Genomic DNA, 21,921 nt, shown 5'->3' with positions numbered 1-21,921 from the left:
AATCCTGGCATCAAACCCTTGTCTCTCCTCGCTGTAATGGGTCATAGACCCTGAGGATAGAGGCTACTTCTCCACCCCACTGATGGTAAGATCTGCCAAGCAGTCTCTTGGCAGGAACATCAGCTGTACGTCCTGTCCCTCTTCCAGGTACCCAGGGAGGAGCTCAGTGTTCGACTCTAGTAGGGTTTTAAGAAGAGGGGGGAATCAGGAGTGGGGGATCCAGTCAGTGGGGGCGCAGACTGCTCTGTGAGGAGCTCCTGGCCACACAACTTCCCTGCTGCCTGTTCCTCACCCTGCTCCTCCCTGAACCTCCCGGGACTTGTGTGTGTGTGTGTGTGTGTGTGTGTGTGTACGTGTGTGTGTGCACGTGTTGGGGGTGTGTGGAGGTGGCAGGGATCTGCCTCCTGCTCAGGAATGCAGGTCCCATTGTTGACCTTCTGTATTCCAAGCCTAGGCTGAGATGGTGTGCAGAGGACAGTTCAGGAAAAGGCAAATACCCACTAAATCCTGTCTCCTGCACTCCTAACTTCTGGCCCAAGCGACTTGCCCACAGGCCCCCACTGTTCTCCCAAAGGTAGTAAAAAAACCCAGAAGGAAGAGGCCAGACTGAGTACACAGAAGTGAGGCTGACCGGGATGGCCTGAGAGCCAGGGACAGGCAGTCCATTAGTGACTTCACATCCACAGCCACAGGAGCTGAAGGTGGCCGGCAAGAGGTAGCTGCTGAAGATGTGGCCCCTTTTCTCCTTTAGGATCCATGAGCTGGCCTCCCCCTTCCACCACCTAGCCTATCTTCAGGGTCTTTCTTCGAAGGTCTCCACTGGTACACCCCACCCTCATGCTGGGAGTGCTGGCTGGGTGGGGCCCTTGGTGTTGATGGAAAGCCCACAAGGTGCCAGGCACTGGCAAGAGCACACACATTGGCCAGCAGGGCCATATTCTGGGTTCCGGGACTGATTCACTGAGTTAATCAGTATTTATTGAGCAGGCAGTGGAGGTGGTGGGAGGAATCAATTCCTGGGCTTCCTGCATGTCCTTCCCAGCAGCAGGGGAAACATCCAACAAAGCTGCAAAGGCCAGGGAGCCAGGCAGAGCTCAGCAACACCAGCTCCAGCCCTCCCACTGCCCAGAGGACTCTCTGGGTAGCCAGCCCTCCCTCGCTCACCTGCAACACCCCCCCACCCCCCCGCCTTGGGAGCTGTGGTAGTGCAGCGTGGTTTGGGAGTGGTGGGAGGATCTGGAAAGGGGAGGTACTCCCTGATGCTGTTTTCCATCAGGCTGTCTGGTCTTCGCGACTGCCCACATGGCAGCGGCACCGGCCGGGTCAACACACCAGGAAATGGAGACTTCAGGCCACCGACTTGGAAGATCCAGCCCAATACCAATTGTGACATAAATGACACCTGTTTTGCCCTTGGTAGCCTCACCTTTCCAGGGTCCCCCCTCAGGTTCTGTGGCCTCCTCCCTCCAACAGACGACAATCAAAGGAAAAGTGCTGACTGTGAATTTAACAGAGAATCCACTTCCCTTGGGGGGCATTTCTGTTGGAAGCCTTTGTCTAGAAGGGGAAGGCCTTCCCATTCCACATTCAAGAAACTCTGGGGACCACGGAGCTGGAATTGGTTTCAAGAGGAGGCGGTTGGCAAGTGTGCCCCTAGAGCTAAGGAGGACTCTAAGAAGGAAGTGGGACAGTTCCACAGTTCCACAGCGGGCTGCCTGGCTGCTGAGTGTGCCGAAGTCTCAAGATTCTCCCCGCCCTCCTCCAGAGATAACATGAAAGAGGAAAGGCAGTGGGTGACCTTGAGCAAACTGCTTGGCTTCTCTACTTCCTTAGGTGTAAAATAATCCCATGCATTCAGACTTGCTGTGAGGATTAGAGATCATTACCATAAATTTCCAACAGTTAATGACATTATATTTGATGCAAAATGTGTCCCTTTCAGAAATCCTGGATCTTTCCCTTTACGAAATGAGTAACCAGAGCCACCCCACCTCCCATAAAAAGGGGCACAAAGGGGCAGCAACGGTGAGGCACCACAACCATAATTTATTACCCAAAGCAGGTTGAGGGATTCCAAGCATTGGTCACAGCCCTCCCCAGTCATAGGAAAGACAGAGCCTCTTCAAACTTAGTCTCCACTCCCAGCTGAAGGATTAAAAGGCTGCAGCCCAAGTTATGTCACAGCTACAATATCCTCATTCTTGACTAACTATCTCAAAGTCCCAGATGGGCATCAAGTGATTTGGACCCCAAATCTTACACAGGAAAATCCTACGATTAAAATAGGATGGGAGCGATCATTCCAACAGAAAGATACCAACAGTGTTAACAGTCTATGAGAAGGAGAAGGGATTTCTGTTTATAATCATCAGGATTAAATGGAATTGTCCATCATCATGAGAGTGAAGGGAATGCTGACCCTGTGGGACGGGAAGACAGGTGCACTGGCCAAACCCTCCTGGGCAAGTCTCCCAGGAGGACTCCCCTTGATTGTTGCCCTAAGGAAGGAGCCTCCTGGTTGACTAGTGACAAAGGAGCCCACAGTGACTGCCCCTGAAGGAACAAAGGGTGGGGTGGGAAGTGTGGGGAAGGCTGTTGAAGTTACACAGAATTCTGAGGAGTTGCAGAAGAGGCAATCTTCCTGCAGTATTGAGAGCTTGCCTGACTGTTCCTACTTTTGGAGAATGTAAGCTGGTTGGATCTCATACAGGATTTCAGTTTTGGGTTTTTTTAAATTGATTTTAAAAATTATCCTAGACCCAGGAAGGTCAGTTCCTTAAAGTCTCCTTTTATCATCCAACCAAAGAGCACTTATGTCTAGAAAGACCATCTATGAACTGCTGACAACCCTTCAACACAGACCCTGAACTGAGATTTTTCATGAAAATCAGTTTCTGTGCCAGTCAAGTCTGATCAAGTTGTCTCTCCATAACTTAGCTCCCAACCCCACCTGGCCAGTCACGGTGGAACCAGGAACCCAATGGGCAGATTTCTTTCCTCACTTAACTGAGGCATTCCAGGAAGAAGGGGAGTTCCCAGCACCTGCCTAACAAACTCTGCTCTACTTGCTGAACTTTGCTTTGTATGAACAGGTAGGTCACTGCCTGCAAATTCCCCCAAACTGTCCCTACTTGTGTTTTTAAGGTACACCAGTTCCTCTGTTGTTTAAGGCTCTCTGCTTGTAATGAATTATTTTAATTATTTTTGCTACTCAAAAGAAACTTCTGCTTCAAGCCCTGCCCTGCCGAGATACTGGCACAGGGCTGGGGGTAGGGGGTTGAGGGCAAAACCCGATTCGTTATTAGGGATTCTGGTCCTTGGGGTCACACTTGAGCATGACTTTCAACCCCAGTCCCTTTCTGGCTGTTTCAAAGGCCTCCAGAGCTTTTTCCAGAGGAAACCTATGGGTAACCAGGGGCTTTACGTTCACAGACTTGGAGGCAAGCATCGAAATTGCCATCGGCCACCTGTAAAAGATCACAAATGTCACATTCAACCTACAGAAGGAAAGAACCAGGTCCCCAAAGCCACCAAGCACAAGATCCGCTTGGCTCTATTTATTTATATAGCACTGTGGTTCTACAAGGTCTACTCGACAAACAATGGTAGAAATGATCTTATGATTTACAATCTGGGAGTACAGAGTCTATTTATTCCCAACGCCTCCACCCCACTCCAATGTCTGTCACGAAGTCTAGAATTCCTTTGGCATGAAGGCATAAGGCATACAGAGGCCACTGTGAAAAGGCAGAAAAGCCTCAGAAAGGCAGCCGATGATAAGCCATCCATATCCCTCTGCAGCCATCCATATCCCTCTGGCTTGGCAGAGTTTATTGGAAAATGCCACTCTGCTGACAGAATGGTCACAGACTATAATGGTGGGAGTAGGGACACTGCTGGGGAAGGTGGTCCTGGGAAAGTTCCTCTATTGGGGAGAGCCTAGAGCCACAGAGCATGAGGTAGGTGAACTAAAACCCTCTCACTTCTCAGGGTGGGCCCTGGGATCTGGGGTAGAAACCAAGGGACTTGAGTTCTTATTGTTGTTCCCTTTTCTCTCCTTCTTTCAGGGGGAAAATGAAGAGCAGGCCACTTGAGGAAATGAAGAGACATGCTTCCTTCAAGATCCCCCACCTTCCCTTCTTCCCTCTGCCATCTCTGCCCTCCTGTTTTTTAACTAGGAGTGATGCTCTCTCTTTGGACTCCGACCATGACATGTGGGTGTCAGTGTGGCTCGGGAGTGCTCCCCATGAATAAACGGGGGTGACTCTTGGTCCCAGAGGCTGAGTAGGGGTCTTGCCAGCCGATCGTCCCCCCCAGCTCACCCACCACATACTCACGTGTTGCAATATCGAAACACGCCCTTGATGTCCACCTCTCGGATGGCTGCATGCACCAGGGGCACAGTGGTCATCTCAGGGCCCAGCCCTACAAGCACCAAGGTCCCACCAGAACGAGTAGCCTGAAGAGGAAATGAGAACAAGAAAACCCAGATCAGAAAATGCAGTCTTTCCATTCAAAAGGACTTTTGTCACATAAATACCTGTTTGCATCAGGTAAGTATCCAAATACTCCAGGGAATACGATTCTTTCTCTACCATTGAGCTCTTCCATATGTCAGCCAAACCTAACAGAGCAGCAGAGTTATCTTCTTTGATCATCCTGAGATCATACACTTTACCAGTGGAGGACCAGGCCCAGTGGGAGCCCCTTCCACTGTCCACAAGATCCTAGGCAACAGCCCAGTATCTCCAGACCCCAGCAAGAATCTTCCCTACAAACAAGCTTAACCTTCAGCTCCTAAGCATCTCTCAGAGCTTTACTAATTCCATACCAGGTGCTGGCTGAGGTACCTCCTCACCTTAGCACCCACCCCTCCTCCAGAATGTCAACTCCACAAAAGACAGGATCTTTGTCAAACCTCTAAGGAACCACCCTCTTGGTGAGGAAGCTACCAAGCACATACAGATGGGGAGAGCCATTAGAATTCTATGGCTTGAACATTGCCTTATATAAGCACACTGGCTGACGTTTGGAATTATTTTTGTTCCAGAGACATTCATCCCAATAGTATCATCAGCCACAATGGATTTTGTCTTCCTTGAACATTTATCTGCCTTATCAGTTCCCTCCTTGGCATGGGCCAGACATGGAAATTTCTCCTGATAATCTCTACCTAATTCCACAAGAATGCTGTGCCTGCTCCAGAGATTTTTGGAGATCACTGTGGCCAGTGCTGTGAGAGACAGAAGAATAGTGCATTTGCCTCAGTTTTTATGACAGTCGCCAGCAGCAAGCACTTACTGGAACCATTCTAAGTTTAACCAGTGGAGCTGCAAAGAGGCCCGCACCACAGCCTCTATCTTTGAGGGGAAGGATACACCATGAAGAGAGGCCTGCAGCACGGGGGTGACTCTGGAATTTACACGTTGGATGGATCTGTGAGACCCTTTCAACCAGCTTCCTTGTGTGTAGGATCAGGGTGACGCCTCCCAAGCAGAGCGGTTAGCCTAACAATCCTAGTGCTCAGCACTAGGTTGGGCTCACTGTCTGGCACATTTTTTGTTTTTACTGAAGCACAGAGTTCCTGACAAACCACCTGTGACTTATGAACACTGTTGGTAATGGGGGAGGCTCTCTCCCCACTGGAAAAGGTGGGGTGGGGCGTAGAGTCAAAGTTGTGACTGAGCCACACAAAACTTGTAAGTGAGAAATTTTCTTGGAAACTGTTTCCCCATTCGCATTTCCTCTCCACCTAGTGAGGAGGAGGACGACGACGACGAATACTGCCAAATGGCCATCCCAAGGTGCCAGGATGCTGACCAGAGACAAAGGAATGCTTGTTTTGTGGGTGTGACCTCTGCACCAAGATGACATGAATTCTACCCTAAGCATTTGCCAAATCTTCTCCCAAAGATTTTCTATTCATAAATCTGGCAGGAAAGTGACTCTTGGGTATGTCCGTATAAGGTGCCTCCACCTAACCTGCCCATCTGCAGGGTGGCCTGCAGCATCCTATAGCGTCTGTCATGCAGAATGGCTCCATTCCTCACTTGGGAGAAGTACCAGCTTCAGGCGTGGTGAGGCCCTTGGGCATTTACCTCTGCACCCACCTCAGGGAGCCTGGCAATGGGGCCCCCACCATCAACAGCTGGAGAGAGATGCCAAGTGTTCCCAGTGCTTTCCAGGCAGCAGAGAAGAGGAAGAAAGTCTTGCATTGTGAAGCCATGTCTTTTCCTGCCTCTCTGTGGATGGGGGTCACTGACTTGGCCAACAACTTGAAGATGGCTGGATGCACCTTTTGCATCAGAGCCCCCAAGGTCCCTGGCACGAAGCCAGGGCACTGCAGGTGCCCAAGACAGGTCACTGGTTGACTGATCACACAGACCCATCACCCTCTGAGTTTTGGGTTCTCTTTGCCCCTTCCCACAAGGCAACCATTATCTCTGACAGTGGAGCAGAGGGTGGGCTGGCTCCGACTGGAACTTAGGACAGAGCGAAAGTGGCAGCTGTTCCTCTCCTGTCCCACCTCTTCCTCTCACCCCCAATGCCAGGGGCATCCTGGTGGGCAAATGGCTAGGCAGCTCGGCCAGGGTACCAGGCCGGCATTCCCCAGCAGGTCTTGAGTGGTGCAAAGTGCCCTTTTGCATGACCCAGCTGTGACTCAGAAGGAAGGAGGAAGCCTGAGCTGCTGTGGGACAGCATTGTGGGAGGCAGGGCAGGAGTGCCCAGAGGGTAGAGGGGACAGGCTGCTGCTACTGCTGTCCTCAGCCCTGTCCCTCCCTCCTAGAATGGCTGCCCACCAGCTCCTTGTCCCCTCCTTCCCTTCTCTCCTAAGCAGTGGACAGAGTAAGAAAAGCTCAGGCATTGGAGCAGTGTGCTCAAGGCAAGTCACCAGGCCTCCTGTGGTGAAATGTGGAAAGGGGTAACTAGTCTTCATCTGGTGCACACTGACAGCACATTTATAAAGTACCCAGCAGAAGACCCAGCGCATGGTAGGGCTGGAACCTAGAAGGTATTCTTTCTCCCCTCATTTCATCATACTTGGATCCATCAACGCCACTTCCCACCCTAGTGTGTCTACGTGCCCCCGCCACTCCCCTTTTCTAGCAACTTCCCATAAATTATGGGTGGGTCCCTGAGGGTCAATACAGGTATTGGTAGCTTATCCATTCCCAGGTCTGGGAAAGAAGAGTAGCAGCTGACTGTGACTCTGAAAAACCACCCACCTTTGTGACTACATTAATGGCTGTTGCTTTTTAACAATGACTCAAAGACTGCAGTTTTCCTCAATAAAGGAAGAAAGGGATTTCCCACACACAACTAAGGCATGGCTCTCCCTTCCTCCTTTTGATGTTTTTTTTTTGCCAAGAGTCCTTTTATGATCACAGATATGATCACTTAAGGGGTGGGTCTCTTAACATCTTTCAAGGGCCATATACAGCTGTTACCTCATTGAAGCCTCACAGTGACTCAGTAAGGAAGGATGTGAGCAAGTGAGATAAAACAAAAACCAGAGATACCGAGATCACCTCATTTTGTCTGGGGTTGGGGGGTGGTCACAGGAGAGGGTAGTGGAGACACTCGGTGTCAGCATCCCTTACTGCTGCCTGCCATGTGCCAATGCCCCAAAGCTGCCCACCAGCTCCGGCCACCCTCATCCGACTCACATAGATGCCTGACTGGATGGCAGGCTCCGCCCCTGTGCACTCGATGGTTACTTCCGGCTTGCACCCCAGCAGACCTTCCACTTTACTGGCGATTTCCTTAGGGCTCTCCTTAGAAATCTGAAGGACGAAATCAGCCCCAACCTCCTTGGCTTTAGACAACCGAGAGGCAGACAGATCTAAAGGGGAACAAAAAGCTTCTTTACAACTGAGAACTGGATGGTGGATTAGGGAGAAAAAGGTGGAGGTGCAGGTTTTAATGGTAGCGAAACTTGGGTGTAGTGGGTGGTGTCCACGAGCCCAGCACACATACTTTCTACACCTTCATAGGCACACACACACACACACACACACACACACCACACAGCTGCGCGTGCGCAAGCCCTCCTTCCCCCTTCCCCATCTCTCAGATCACTTCTCAGACACCCACACTGTTCTGCACCCCCACACACCCCTATACACACCACACCACTGCACACACACTCCCTCTCCCTCTGACAGGTAACTGCTCCTCACACATAACACTTGCAGATACCTTCTACACACACTCTGATACCTTCTTTGCACACAAAACATACTTGCTTATAACCCTACTCCCCTTTACACATACTCTACACAATGCTACATACTTACTCACACCCACACACACATTCCCTTTCACAGATGCCTTCTATACACACACACACACACACACACACACACACACACACACACACACTTCTATACCCTCCATGCTTCCATACATATTTCCCTGACCCACACATGCTGTCACAGATAAGCTCTCCTCACACATACACACATTTCCCACCCATACCACACATCTCACATACAAACATCCTCTTATAAACATATACATCCCACTAACTCCACATCACACACACACACAAGCACACCTTCTGTGCCTCCTGGGTTTGGCCAAATGGGCCAAGGGCTAAGCCACTTCTTAGAATCAAGTGAGCAGTAGGGGCATCTGAGGTCCACACATAAAGAGCCAGGCCCTCTTCTCCACAGCATCTACCCTCTCCCAGAAGCTTCAAAAGAGCCTCCTCCTGAGCCCTGAGCTGGTCATCCCCTGGGTGGGATTTTCAATGCTGGAACCCAAGGGAAAAAAGGAGAAGCCCCTTTAGAAACCCAGCACCCCAGGAAGAGAAGAGTTCTTATGCCCTTGCCCCATACTATAGGCCAGCTATTTCCTCTTCAAGGAGATTTTCAAAAATTTATTACTTATTTTGAGAGAGATCGCACAAGCAGGGGGAGCTGCAGAGGGAGAGGGAGGAGCAGATTCCCTGCTGAGCAGAGAGCCTGATGCAGATCTTGAGCCCAGGACCCTGGCAGGCGCCAAACCAACTAAGCCACCCAGGCGCTCCCCCGTTCAAGGAGATTTAAAAAGAAAACCTTCTTACCAGTCACCAGCACTTGAGCTGCACCCATTGCCTTGGCCACAATCACAGTGACCAGTCCAATCGGCCCTAAATAAAGCAGGAAATGGGAGATGTTTGTGAAATATTAAACATCAGCTCTCCCCCTTGTCCAGGCCAGGCTAGGAACCCTATCTTTTGTGCACCTCTAGCATCTATCCCAGTGCCTCACACATGCTGAGACCTTAACAACTGTTTGAATGCGTAAAACATGAAATTTTGCTCCTAGTGCTGAGTTCTATTTAGTTCTCTCAGACCTCAGAGCTAGAAATTTGCCATTTACTCTCAGATACTGCTTGAGGATAATATCAAAGAACCAGAAGGCTCAAGGAAACATACATTTATTAAGAGAATAAGATGTCTTAGAAGGTCTGGATACATTGTCCTGTTCTCTCTTTGACCCCTACCTTCTTACACCCCATCACATCTCCCCAAGGAGAGACACATCCTTTACAGGTGCCCTCTGAGGACTACCTTGGAGGGTGTCATTAAGTGAACTGGCCCCCTGGGTTGACCCAGCTGCTCAGGAGGCTCTAAGTCATTCGGGTACCTAAAAATCAGCCCAGAGACCACCTGTTCCCCACAGTATCTGTATGCTAGATGACATAGCTTTAATACAAAAAATCAGACCTACAAAATGAAGCCATGCAGATTATCTTTGAGGATTGGCTTTTTCACAATGCCTTTGAAAATAATTTTGTTGAGTTCCCCCCAAAATCAAAACATTGGAAAATAAATGACCAACAAAGAGGTGATTAGCTAAACAAACTACAGTGGGATATCATACAGCTCTTAAAAATTATGTCATAACTCTTTCATCTAGTGTCATGGAAAGATGTTCATCATATACTGCTTTTTTTCTTTACAAAAAGGTAAAATAAAGTGTGTTTAGCATGGTCTCATTTTAAACAAAACCTGAAAGATTCTACATGAAAATATTTACTACGGTTCTCTCCGGCTGATAGGTGACAGGGCTAGGGGTCAACCTCTCTGTATATGTGTACACGTGTGATACGAATGACTCCTTTTTCTATGCCAAAAAGATATTACTTATGCAGGTTTAAAACAGAGATGTCACCAGAATACTAGACTCTGTGAGCTCACTGAGGCAAGTCTGTTCTACACCCATCATCTCTCTTAGACCTACAGTCACTTAGCCCTGTCAAAATCAGTCCTGAAAATGTATGAGGACTAACCCAAAATGGATTAGACTTGAACATCAAGACTTAAAACCATTAAAACTCCTAAAAGGAAACACAGGCCATAAGCTCCTTGACATCAGCCTCGACAGGATTTTTTGGATTTGACACAACTGAATGAAAGCAGAAGTAAACACGGGAGCCACATCAAACTAAATGGCTTCTGCACAGCCAAGAAAACCATCAACAAAATGAAAAAGGCAATCTGCCAAAGGAGAAAAAAGATTTGCAAATCATATCCGATAAGAGGTTAATACCCAGAAACTATAGAAAGAACTCATACAACTCAATAGCAAAAAACCAAGCAATCTAATTTTTAAAAGGGCCAAGGATCTATAGACATTTTCCTTTTTTCTTTTTCTTTTTTTTTCTTTTTTTAAAGTAATCTCCAATGCGCATGCTCTACTGACTGAGTCAGCCAGGCACCCCCAAGCAGACATTTTCCCAAAGAAGACGTACAGATGGTCAACAGGTACATGGAAAGGTGCTCAACATCATTAATCATCAGGGAAATACAAATCAAAACCACAGTGTGGTATCACCTCACACCTATTGGAACAGCTACTATTAAAAAGACATGAAATAACAGCTGTTGCCGATGATGTGGAGAAAAGGGAACCCTCAGGCACTGTTGGTGGGAATGTAAATTTCCAATCCCTGTGGAAAACAATATGGAGGTTCCTCACAAAATTAAAACTAGAACTACCATGTGATCCAATAATTCCACTTCTGAGTATTTATTTGAAGAAAATGAAAATACTACCTCAAAAAGATATATACACCCCCATGTTCACTGCACCATTACTTACAATAGCCAAGATATGGAAACAACCTAAGTGTCCACCCCTGGAGATGAAGACACAAAGAAAATGTGGTCTAAATGTACACAGTGGAATATTATTCATAGTCATAAAAGGAAATCTTGCCATTTGTGACATGGATGGACTCCGAGGGCATTACGCTAAGAGCAATCAATGAGACAGGCAAAGACAAATACTGTATGATATCAGTTACATGTGGAATTTAAATAAACAAAAGGAACAACAAAGCTCACAGATACGGAGTACAGATTGGTTGCTGGGGTGAGGGTGGTGAGAGGTGAGTGAAAGAGGGGGAAGAAGGTCAAAAGATACAATCTTCCAGTTATGAGATAAATACATCACAGGGATATCATGTACAGTGTGGTGGTTATAATAAATAATACCATATTGCATATCTGACAGTTGCTGTGAGAGTAGATCTTAAAAAGTTCTCATTGTAAGAAAAACTTTGTGACTATGCATAGTGACAGATGTCAATTAGACTTTTGGTGGTGATCATTTTCCAATATATACGAATATCAAATCATTACATCGTACATCTGAAGCTAATGTAATATGTCAATTATACCAAAAAGAAAAAGCTGTATGAGGAACACCGACCAGATCACAACCACAGGGAGCATGAGCGTGCTGTCTGTGTCACTAGCATTAGACACCTTGAATGGTTTCGTTTGTTCAGGTTTGTTTGGATGGCTGGAAGCAGGGGCAGAAAGAAGACAGCCAGCTGTAACCCCAATAAGCAGAGTGCTGGCTCACGGTGGACCAGACTCCATTCCTTCCACTGGCCACAAACAGGTCCGACTTCACTCCTGGATGAACCAGGAGACCACTTCTCTGGCATGATGTGAAAGTTCCAGAAGTTGCCTTTCCCTCTACTACCAAAAACATGTCCCTGGTTTCCTGTCAAGTTAAAAAATAATTGCAAATTTCTTTCTTTAAATGACCGAAAGGGTTATCTTGCCTAGGAAATGACCTGAGTTACTATTATGCCTGCAGACGGTTTATTTAGCAGAAAGTTCTGGTCATGGAGGGAAGGGGACACCATAATCCTCCCCGTCCCCAGAAAGATTTAAGGACCAATTTCAGACATTGCGATGGGGAGGGGGGAGATGAGATAGGCAGAGGGATCTCCACATTCCCCTTTAAGGAACTCATAATTAGTGGGTCATCTATTTCTTACCAGCTCCACACACAAAGACCTTGTTCCCCAGGGTGATTCCAGCTCGCCGGCAGGCATGGATCCCCACAGACAGCGGTTCAATCAGGGCCCCTTCTTCAAAGGTGACATTGTCAGGAAGCCTGGGGTATCATTCAACACACTCAGTTAGTCCCTTTGGGTTAATAAAAACAAGAGCTAATATTTACTGAGCATTTATTTATGTGCTGAGTAATTTACATATATCCCCCATGTAAATCCTTGGAGAGATCTGGGGCAGGTAGTAATACTCCCATTTTACAGACAAGGAAACAAAACCTTGGAGAATTAAATGACTTGCTTCTGAGGTTCAAAACTAGTGAGAGGCTCAAGGGGTTTGAAATGGAAACCAGATACGCCTGATTCGAGAGCCCAGGCCACACTGCCCTGCTCTGAAAATGGTTTTCTTTGGACAAGTCACTTCGGTAAATGAACACATTATGTTTGGCTTTAACATGTTATCCAAGACAAGATATGGTATAGCTGTCACTAATAAACGAGAATTTCAGGGCGCCTGGATGGCTCAGTCGGTTAAGCATCTGCCTTCAGCTCAGCTCATGATCCCAGAGTCCTAGGATTGAGACCCGCATTGGGTTCCCTGCTTAGTGGGGAGCCTGCTTCTCCCTCTCCAGCTCCCCCTGCTTGTGTTCCCTCTCTTGTATTTCTCTGTCAGATAAATAAATAAAATCTTTAAAAAAAAATAAAACCAAATAAATGAGAAGTTCATCTAATAAGAGGTTAATATAACCACATATCAGCATCTAATCTGTTTCTCAAACTTATGTACAACAATCCCAACTATCAGCAGCTTTGCAGAACCGTTGGTTTAGAACCTGGTATCACTCTGTTGTCCCCATATGGTATGTTCCAGAAGAACCACATCTGATGGCAGCAGCTGCCTGGCTGCCCCTGGACAGGTCGTAATGGGGAAAGGGCCTGTCTTCCCGGCAGCTGATTAAATGCTGTGTCACCTTCTCCACGGGGTTCTTGGTTTTCACTTGAGTCCACTTGACCCTATTACCCACCCCACTGACGATGACAGTAAACATTTGCATAAGGCTTTACAGATTAAGGGCTTTTTCATCCATTATCTCATTTGATCCTCACCATGACCTTGTCAGGCAGGAAGGACAGGCTTTATTTTTACCTTTATTCTACAGAAGAGGAAACTAAAGCCCAATGACATTCAGAGACTTGCCCAAGGTTACGAGGCTAATGAGCGGGAAAGCAAGACTTGAAGCCAGGTCTCCCCACTCCACATCCTGCCTGTCCCATTACTAGCTGCCTCCTGGTACAAGTGGCTCTGTGGATAATATCTCATTTCTGCACAGTCCTCGCTGGCCAGTAGTTTTATTCAGTGCCCCAAACCTCCACATGCTAGAACATAAAATCCCTCTGGTTTGAAAGGAAAGAAAGGCGGCAGCCAAAGTGCTCATTCCTGTGATATGTCACAGAATAATGAGGCCTGAAGTCCGCAGGCCGGCTGCCCTGCCTTCACCCCCCATGCCGTCCCTCTGCTTTTCTCCCACAATCCCCCCACTTCAATCCTCGCCTGCTTAGATTGCCTCCACCACCCCTTGTACCCACACCACCCACCCCACCGAGTCTATAAAAGGGACAAAAGTTTGAAATGAAATAATGAAGACTCCCAAACTCTTCCAAGGAACTGTCAAACCACACTCTCTCTGGGTCCTCCTTCCCTGACCTTGTTTAGTGGGGATTGAGGGAGAGGGAGGATGAGAGCACCCTAAGTTTCTTCTCAGCTCCAATCAATCATGACTCTATAAATACCAGAGAATAAGACAACTTGGTGGTTTTCACAATAAGGTTGAGAGAATAACCAAAGGGTAGAGGATGATCAAGGAGCCAAGGGGGAAGCAGGAAGATAAAAAGAAAGAAAATAAGGTCGGTAGGAAAATAAAGAGGTTGTGACAGTACAGGAATCCTCATACAGAAACCAGAGAGGAGGATGTGGGTCCAAGGCTGGTATATGGACGTGAGCAGAAAGCACCTGGGGAGGAAAGAAGAGATGGGGTGTTGCCTGTCCCCTATTCTGCCCTCCCATTAACATCACCAACACACCCTCCTCCACCACCCCTATCCCCAGTACAAGGCTTCCTTTCAGACCTAATCTGTACCTATCCCCCAGACACAAGGCCATGGCTAGGATACATCATGGCCCCACTTACTGAGCACCTACTATGTGCCAGGCCTCATGTTGAATACTCGATATGTTTTTCTCATTGAATTCTGTCAATAAGTCTATGCATATCATCATATCGGTGCTATTACCATCTCTATTTTATAGACAAGGACCTTAAGGATGCAAAGTTTAACAGGCTGAGGGTCACACAGTTGGTAAACGGCAGAGACCCATGGTCAGTTTTAAACTTTACCATTTTGCTTTTCTGCCTTTCTAGAAAACCTTGTTTGGTGCCTCCACTGGGAAAGGGCCCGGACAAAGTGGGCTGGTTCAGGAACTACTTGCTGAAAGGTGGACTCTACACCCGTAAACTGCTTTCTTCTAGAGCAGTTAGGTGTTGACTTAAACTCATCACGAGGTCTGGCCTGTGACCCCTCTCAAGGCTTCCAGTGGGCACTAGAAAACTCAGATCTGTCCAACTGCCCCTGTGACTGGCAGCTAGCCTCCTTCAGGCAAGCCCCATCCTGGCCAATGGAGTCGCAGCTGGGGCCAAGCCGGGAGGGAGGAAAACAGACCTGCCAGAAGGTCAGAAGGAAAGTGGCTCCATGGGCTGGGTCCCATGTGGAAGGGGCAATACTTCACCTCTGCCAGATACAAGTCCTCACCCCAAAACCACTTCAAGAGTTGGGATAGGGTAGTGAGCCCAGGACAGGAACCCAAGCTTGACTCCTGGCTCTTCCGTGTGCCCAATTAGCCTCCTCCCTCCAGCCTCTGCACCCCTCCACCACACTGCCCACCTCACCGCTGTTCTTATGAAGGTTAATTCGGATAAAGGGTGCAAAGCATTGATGACCACAAGGCCAGGCATGGACTAATAGTACTAATATAGTACTAATAACTGTGACTCCACATGCATTGCCTTATTGGGTCTTCAGGTGACTTAAATGAGACCAAAGCAGCAGAAGGTCATGTCATTTCCCCCAAAGTCACTCACTAGGAGGGAGGGGATCCAGGGTCCCAGAGCTCAGTGCTGGCTCCAGGCCATGCTTCCTCGGGAAACCCCCAGTGGCTGCTGTTACTGGTGTTGTGAGCAGGGTCACTGCTGTGCTAAGTTCTCTTTCCTGGGAGCTGCCTTGGAAACCAGTAATGGAGGACAAACTACAGCAGGTTATCTGCAGGATAGCTGGAGGGGAGTGAGTTCGGCAACAATCTTCTATTGTTGCCCTAGGTGAGGGGAGCGTCAATGCCAAGACTAAACCAAGTGGTGTGAGTCAGTCTCAGCCCTAGGCAAGCTACCTTCCCTCAGTGCCACCAAGAAGGGCCTGTCGAGGGGATGCTTCATGTCTGGAATTACGAGCTAAAAAGAACAAATCACCACAGGAAACTAGAAGAAAGAACCCCAACCAAAGGGGGGAGAGGTCCCAGGTGGCCAGGCCAGGTCTCGGGCACTAACTTGTAGCAGAAGTCAGCGTTGTGCTTATAAAACCGGCAGAGGTTCCCGTCATCAGGGGGCGTGGCACAGAAGAAGATGGATGGCGACAGATTGTACCGGCCAATCTTGCAGAATTCATCCATTTCTCGCAGAGCGCCAGGCTCGATGGCAACACGATCCCCTGGAGAGGAAAACGCGAGCAGGGGCAGCGCTTCTGTGAAGGGGGCCGTGTTCCTGGGCAGGTGCCAGTGGGGAACTCTGTCCCAGAGAGCCACCCCCCTCCCTGGGACCCAGGGTGCGCCAGACAAGTCCTATCCTAGAGCTGCCACAGAAAACTTGGGATGCAGGATAGACTCACACTCTGGGAGAGAGTGACCAGCCCACTTCTCCACAGAATGGTCTGGTTTACCCTTTCACCCACTCATGGAACAAGCCAACCCCCCACCCCCAGCTCCACAATCACTTCCCAGCTTGGGAAACAGAGACCAGCCCCCTCTCTAAGGTAAGCCAGGACCCAGCTCAAGCTGCTGTGTGGGGTTCGCAGGCTTTTTCCCCTTCACCTGCTTTGAAAATGTGGGACAAGTTCTTACCAAACACAAGAGCCACAGTTACGGCATGTCTTAAGTTCAATCTGGTTGTATTTAGATAATAACTAGCAGTTAACAGTCTTAGGTTAGGAGGCTGGCTCAGGCAAATGACCCAGGGAAGTCTGAGACTCTGGTGGAGAATAACATTCAGGCTTGTGAACTAGTGTCCTTCTGCTCTTGTCCACTTGTCTCTGGTTCTTTTTTAAGGTAAAATTTAGGTATTGATAAAATGGGCCAGATTACATGGATCACTACATGAATTCTGATAAATGTACTCACCTGTGTAATATGAACACCCATCATCATACAGAACATTACCACTACCTCAGAAATGCTTTCCTTTGTGTCCCTTCCCAGTCACTCCTCACCCCCTACCCCCAGAGGGGTGCACAAGGTGAGCTGGGTCCTCCTTAGCCTGACACGAGTCACCTGTGGGGGGTTTGCCCTTTACTAAACAGACACGTTAATTTTATGTCTTTTTGTGTTAGAAGTGCCTATAGAAGAGTGCAGAGTCCTGGTATGTAGCTAGTGTTCATTAATAGTGGGGCAGTGATGGTACAAGTAGTAGTAGTAATGTAAGTAGTATTAACTATTTTTATTGTATTTATCATTATTATAACTATCTGAGCTGGTGTTATTAAACAGGAAATTCACACTCTAAGATAGATAGCCAGATTGTATGTAAGTTAGGAATTCTTCCATGCCTTATTGATTCTTTAAGATTTATGTTAGAATTTTAGAAACAAACGTAAAGAACTACTCAGTGAGTGCTTTTCTTCTTTCTAGACTAGTTGATTAGAACTTTCAGTCCAAATCAGCAAGGGAAACACTTCAATAAAAATTTTTGTGTTTTACAGATGCCTGGGTGGCTCAGTCTGGTTAAGCATCTGCCTTCCGCTAAGGTCAGGATCCCAGGGTCCTGGGATCAAGTCCCACATGAGCCCCACATCAGGCTCCCTGCTCAGCAGGAGGCTGCTTCTCCCTCTGTTGCTCCCCCTGCTTGTGCTTTCTCTCATTCTGACAAATAAATAAATAAAATCTTTAAAAAAGGTTCCACAAAAGTCCCTGCAACCACCAAAATGTGCTGCATTTTGTAGGCATCCCTCTCTGCTTTCTCTGCAGCCCTTGCTCCAAATTATGCTCTAACATTGACAATGAGTTCTTCAAGCTAGGATTCAAGATCCTTCATCATCAGGTGGGGTTTTGTATGTCTCAGTTTTGTCTTCTAAGGATTACATTATAATAACAGAATAACAATTTACAGTTGTATAGTGCTTTTTAAAGAGGGACTTTTATACAGATTATTAATTTTTAACACCCCCACTAACTCCCCAACACAGAACTTCTACTCTGAACAGTACAGAATTATTAGCAACCCAGATACGTTACACTTGCCTCCATAATTTTATTATTCTGTCCCTCTTAACCAGAATGTTCGCTTCTGACCTCTTCACGAACTCAAATACAAAACTGTTCTCAGTTCTCCAGTTGCTGGACAGCCCACTCATTCTGAGCACTTGCTTTAGTGTCAGAAAGGCCAAGGCTGGGACCCCAGCTTGGGATTCGCAGGTGTGGGACCCCAGGCAATCACCATGGTTCGCTTTCTTCATTTGTTAAGGAAGAAAATAATGCCTACCTCAGAGTTGTTTCAACAATGAAATATATAATTATACATGTAAATATTTAACATGGAGGCTAACAAATAGTTAAATCAATGAATATTAGCTGCCTTCTTCTTCCTGTAATTATTATTGTTCAACGTCCAGCTCAAAGACATATCTCCTCCATGAACCTTCTTTAAACACCTCTGCCTACAACAAATGCCCTTTCCTTGAACTGCAAGAGCCCTATTCTTTTTCACACCTGATTGCACATTATGGTTTTTTGTGTTTTTTTTTTAAAGATTTTATTTATTTATTGGTCAGAGAGAGAAAGAGAGCACAAGCAGGCAGAGTGGCAGGCAGAGGCAGAGAGAGAAGCAGGCTCCCCGCTAAGCAAGGAGCCTGATGCGGGACTCGATCCTAGGACCCTGTGATCATGACCTGAGCTGAAGGTGGCAACTTAACCGACTGAGCCACCGAGGTGTCCCGCACATTATGGTCTTATTCTCTAATTACTTCTATTTATGTATGCCCTGATGTCTGATCTCCCCAACTAGATCAAAGTATCCAGGGATCGGCTCTTCTCAATTTTCTGCATCCCTCAAAGCACCTGGCAGAAGGTGAGACCCATTGTAGATGCTGACCAAGTACTTCTTATAACTTAAATTTAAAGAACCCCACTCTGTTGTGACTGATATTAAGGGATCTTGTCCCACAGGTAAGAATCAATCAGTGGCTGTTGGAAACTACGAATCTTCCTCTTGGGGATAACGCAACAAAACCTCAGGGGCTGCCTTGACTTCCATTCAGGATGAATGAAGGGCCTGAAGATGTTCCTAAATGAAACCCAAGTCCAGCTTCTTCAGGGCCTGACAGCTCCTCTCTGTGTAGCTGTGCTGAGGGAGTCTCATAACTGACACAGAATGGTGTCTCCTGCCATCCTTTTCCTTGTCTCGAATCATCTGCTGTCATCACCAGGCTGTACAGTGGCCTCCTCAGCAAAGGAAGGATACAGTCAACAGCTGGCCTTGTCACACAGCTGGGATGTAATTCACTGTGTTGGGGAACATCACAGGCTACCACAGCTGAGAAGTCCTCCCTCCAAGAGAATGAACTCAACAAATCTAGAAAAATACTTGTGTTTCTCCAGTCATCCAAGAAGATCAAAGACTATACCCAAGACCCTGTTTCTCAGCAGGTGGAGGCAGTTTGTGGTTCCTATGGCTGGAATACTTCCCCCACCCCTATAACTAGCTTATCCCTTTGCTGCCTTCAGATGTTGGATTAATTGTTGCTCCCTCAGAAGAGCCAGATCTGGTTAGAAAGCACTGATCAAACCGCTATTCTTCTCTGGCCCTCAACACAACAGTAACTAAGCAGCTGTATGTGTGTTCCAGACCTGTCTTTCTCTGTGAAAAGTCACATTCCATGTGTGTAGAAATGGAGACTGTCTTATTCACTGCTGTAACCCCCGGGCTTCATAGAGGGCCCGGCCCCAAGAAAGTACACACAAATATTCATTTATGCTGAGGAATAAATAAATCAGTTAGTTGAAGGGTTTTGCTGACCTGGTTTTAGGTGCTTGACCAGTGATCCCACTTTTACAACTGTCCCTGAAGCTTCATGACCCAGCACCATGGGCTTTTCCACAATAAAATCACCAATTCGACCATGCTGCCAGTAGTGGACGTCTGAGCCGCAGATCCCAACAGAATGCATCTTCAGCAGCACTTCTGAGAAGAGGAAGGAGAAAACAAGTGAGGGAAGGAACGATGACGCCTCTGCCGTCTGAGGCACCACCATGCTTTCCCTCTGGACTCTACTTACTGGGGTGCCTGGGTGGCTCAGTCAGTTAAGCATCTGCCTTAGGCTCAGGTCATGATCCCAGCATCCTGGGATCGAGCCCCACATTGCGGTCCCTGCTCCTTCCTCTCCCTCTGCCCCTCCCCCGTCCATGCTCTCTCTCATTAGCTCTCTGTCAATAAATAAAAATATTTCAAAAAAACAAAAGCAAACAAACAAAAAATCCCCAAAGAAAAACAGTAGTTGTGCTGTGAGGGCATTTTCTAGATGTAATTAACATTTAAATAAGTAGACCCTGAGTAAAGCAGAGTACTCTGCCTAATATGGGTGGGCCTCATCCCATCAGTTGAAGGCCCTAGGAGAAAAGACAGGTTTCCTGAAGAAGGAATCCTCCAAGACTGAAGCATCAACTTTCACCTGAATTTCCAGCTTTCTGGTCAGCCCTACAAATTTCAGACTTGCCAGTCCTCACAATCACAGGAACCAATTCCTCAAAATAAATCTCCCCTGCCCTCTCCCTAGAGACATATATAATAAACCTATATACAAAAAAATCTATGTAATAAATCTCTTTCTCCTCTCTTTCTTGGTTCCATCTCTCTGGAGAACTCTAATATACTGTATAAACAAGATATTATTAATAGGAAAAAAATGTATCAACCGTCTAAGGGAAAAACTGTTTTCTAGGAGATAACTGATGCCACACAATTAATATGCTATGCCTGCTTCTTACCTATCTTGACAGAAAGGCTGACAAAATCTAGGCTTGGCAACACTTTGTGAGCTATCTACATTCTTCATGCCTGTCATTTTGTTTAAGAATGCATCTTTAATTTAAACCATCCAAAGGTTTCAAAGGGTATTCCCCTTCACGGGTTTGAATAAGTGAGACTTGTTGGTATTGTTGTTGTCAGTTTTCCAAGTTAAAAATAATGATGCCACCGAGCCCCTTTGCTGAAGTAAGTGTTGAAGGATTACTGGCCTGGTCTGACTCAGATGACCACGTTGCAAGTATCTCCCTGAGAAAAAGCTCTGTCTTAGAAAGACAAAGAGACCTAAAGCTCTGCTGGGCATTCAGGTGTCTCACACCCTGCCCTTGCCACAGATCACCAGCAGTCCACCCCAGGTGTGGCTCTGTAGAACCTTCTCTGTCCTTGGCCTTGGTAACAGAGTAAGAAATGGCAGGGTGCAGATGGAGATCAAGGTAGAGGAAATTATCTGAGTTTCCTCTCTTTAAAGTTACCAACTTGTAATAAGAGGTTAAATCTGACTTGCTAGAATGCTAGCTGAAATTTACCATCATTTCCCCTTCTAATTCAAGGGCAGTAAGAAACAAGTGAGAGCAGAATGCTGGGTCAGAGAGAGAAACAGCACCAGGGTCCTTTGGGTCCAAGACAGCCCTTGTTTGGCGACTTCTAGAATCCATACCGACTTCTCAGGACACGGTGAGGGGCCTCTTTCACTTCTCTGAACAAGGTATCTCGGTGAAAATGCTTCAGCCCTAAATATGTATTACGTGCTGAACACTGATAGAAACAGCTATTGTCTGTATGTTTATCACTATAAATCAGTAAGCCAGCTGACCTTTGAATAACAAAGCTCTGGAGGCTCCAGGAAAGCCACCTTCAATTCGATGTTTGCACATCCCCAACTCACCCAGGACAGAGAGGAGACCCGAATGGTTGGGTATGGGGTGAGACACTCTTCACCTTACTCTCAGCCTCAGTTCAGAGTCCCGCAGATTCTGAAGTGGGACTCCACGGTTGGGAGGGATTGGAAAACTGTCAGCAGGTTATCTGCCCCAGTGAACAGGGGCCATGACTTCCCCAGGTACACACAGCACTCCAGGAAATGTGCTTGTCATCTGGGTCTTACAGGCTCGCCCAGTGAGAGGCCAGAGGACTGGAACAAAGGTGGCAGGAAGCCTGCCCCAGAGTTGATCAGGATCCTGGGGCAGCACTCCATGCAGCCCCTCCCATCCCCACTGGACTGAAGGTCCTAGTCTTCCTAAAGTGATGCTCTCTTTCTAATTAAGAGATTAAGTTCTATAGACTCGCT

At 47.3% G+C, this 21,921-nt stretch overlaps 1 protein-coding gene across 1 annotated transcript in view; it reads right to left on the bottom strand.

Annotated features, from left to right (window-relative positions):
- Positions 1 to 2,025: 2,025 nt before the first annotated feature.
- Positions 2,026 to 21,921, bottom strand: part of SORD (sorbitol dehydrogenase) — a 32,628-nt gene continuing 12,732 nt past the window's right edge. Inside the window, exons 3-9 of the mRNA XM_080808210.1 lie at positions 19,629 to 19,793; positions 15,894 to 16,053; positions 12,283 to 12,401; positions 9,068 to 9,133; positions 7,668 to 7,843; positions 4,338 to 4,459; positions 2,026 to 3,467 (exon numbers count right to left, since the gene is read on the bottom strand). Of these exons, the coding sequence (XP_080664336.1) occupies positions 3,302 to 3,467; positions 4,338 to 4,459; positions 7,668 to 7,843; positions 9,068 to 9,133; positions 12,283 to 12,401; positions 15,894 to 16,053; positions 19,629 to 19,793 (974 nt within the window). The 3' untranslated portion in view covers positions 2,026 to 3,301. The remainder of the gene's footprint in view (positions 3,468 to 4,337; positions 4,460 to 7,667; positions 7,844 to 9,067; positions 9,134 to 12,282; positions 12,402 to 15,893; positions 16,054 to 19,628; positions 19,794 to 21,921) is intronic.

This window comes from Martes martes (assembly GCF_963455335.1).
Source record: "Martes martes genome assembly, chromosome: 7".
Taxonomy (NCBI): Eukaryota; Metazoa; Chordata; class Mammalia; order Carnivora; family Mustelidae; genus Martes; species Martes martes.
Note: the sequence above shows the minus strand (reverse complement) of the source record. Positions and strands in the feature narration are given on the sequence as shown.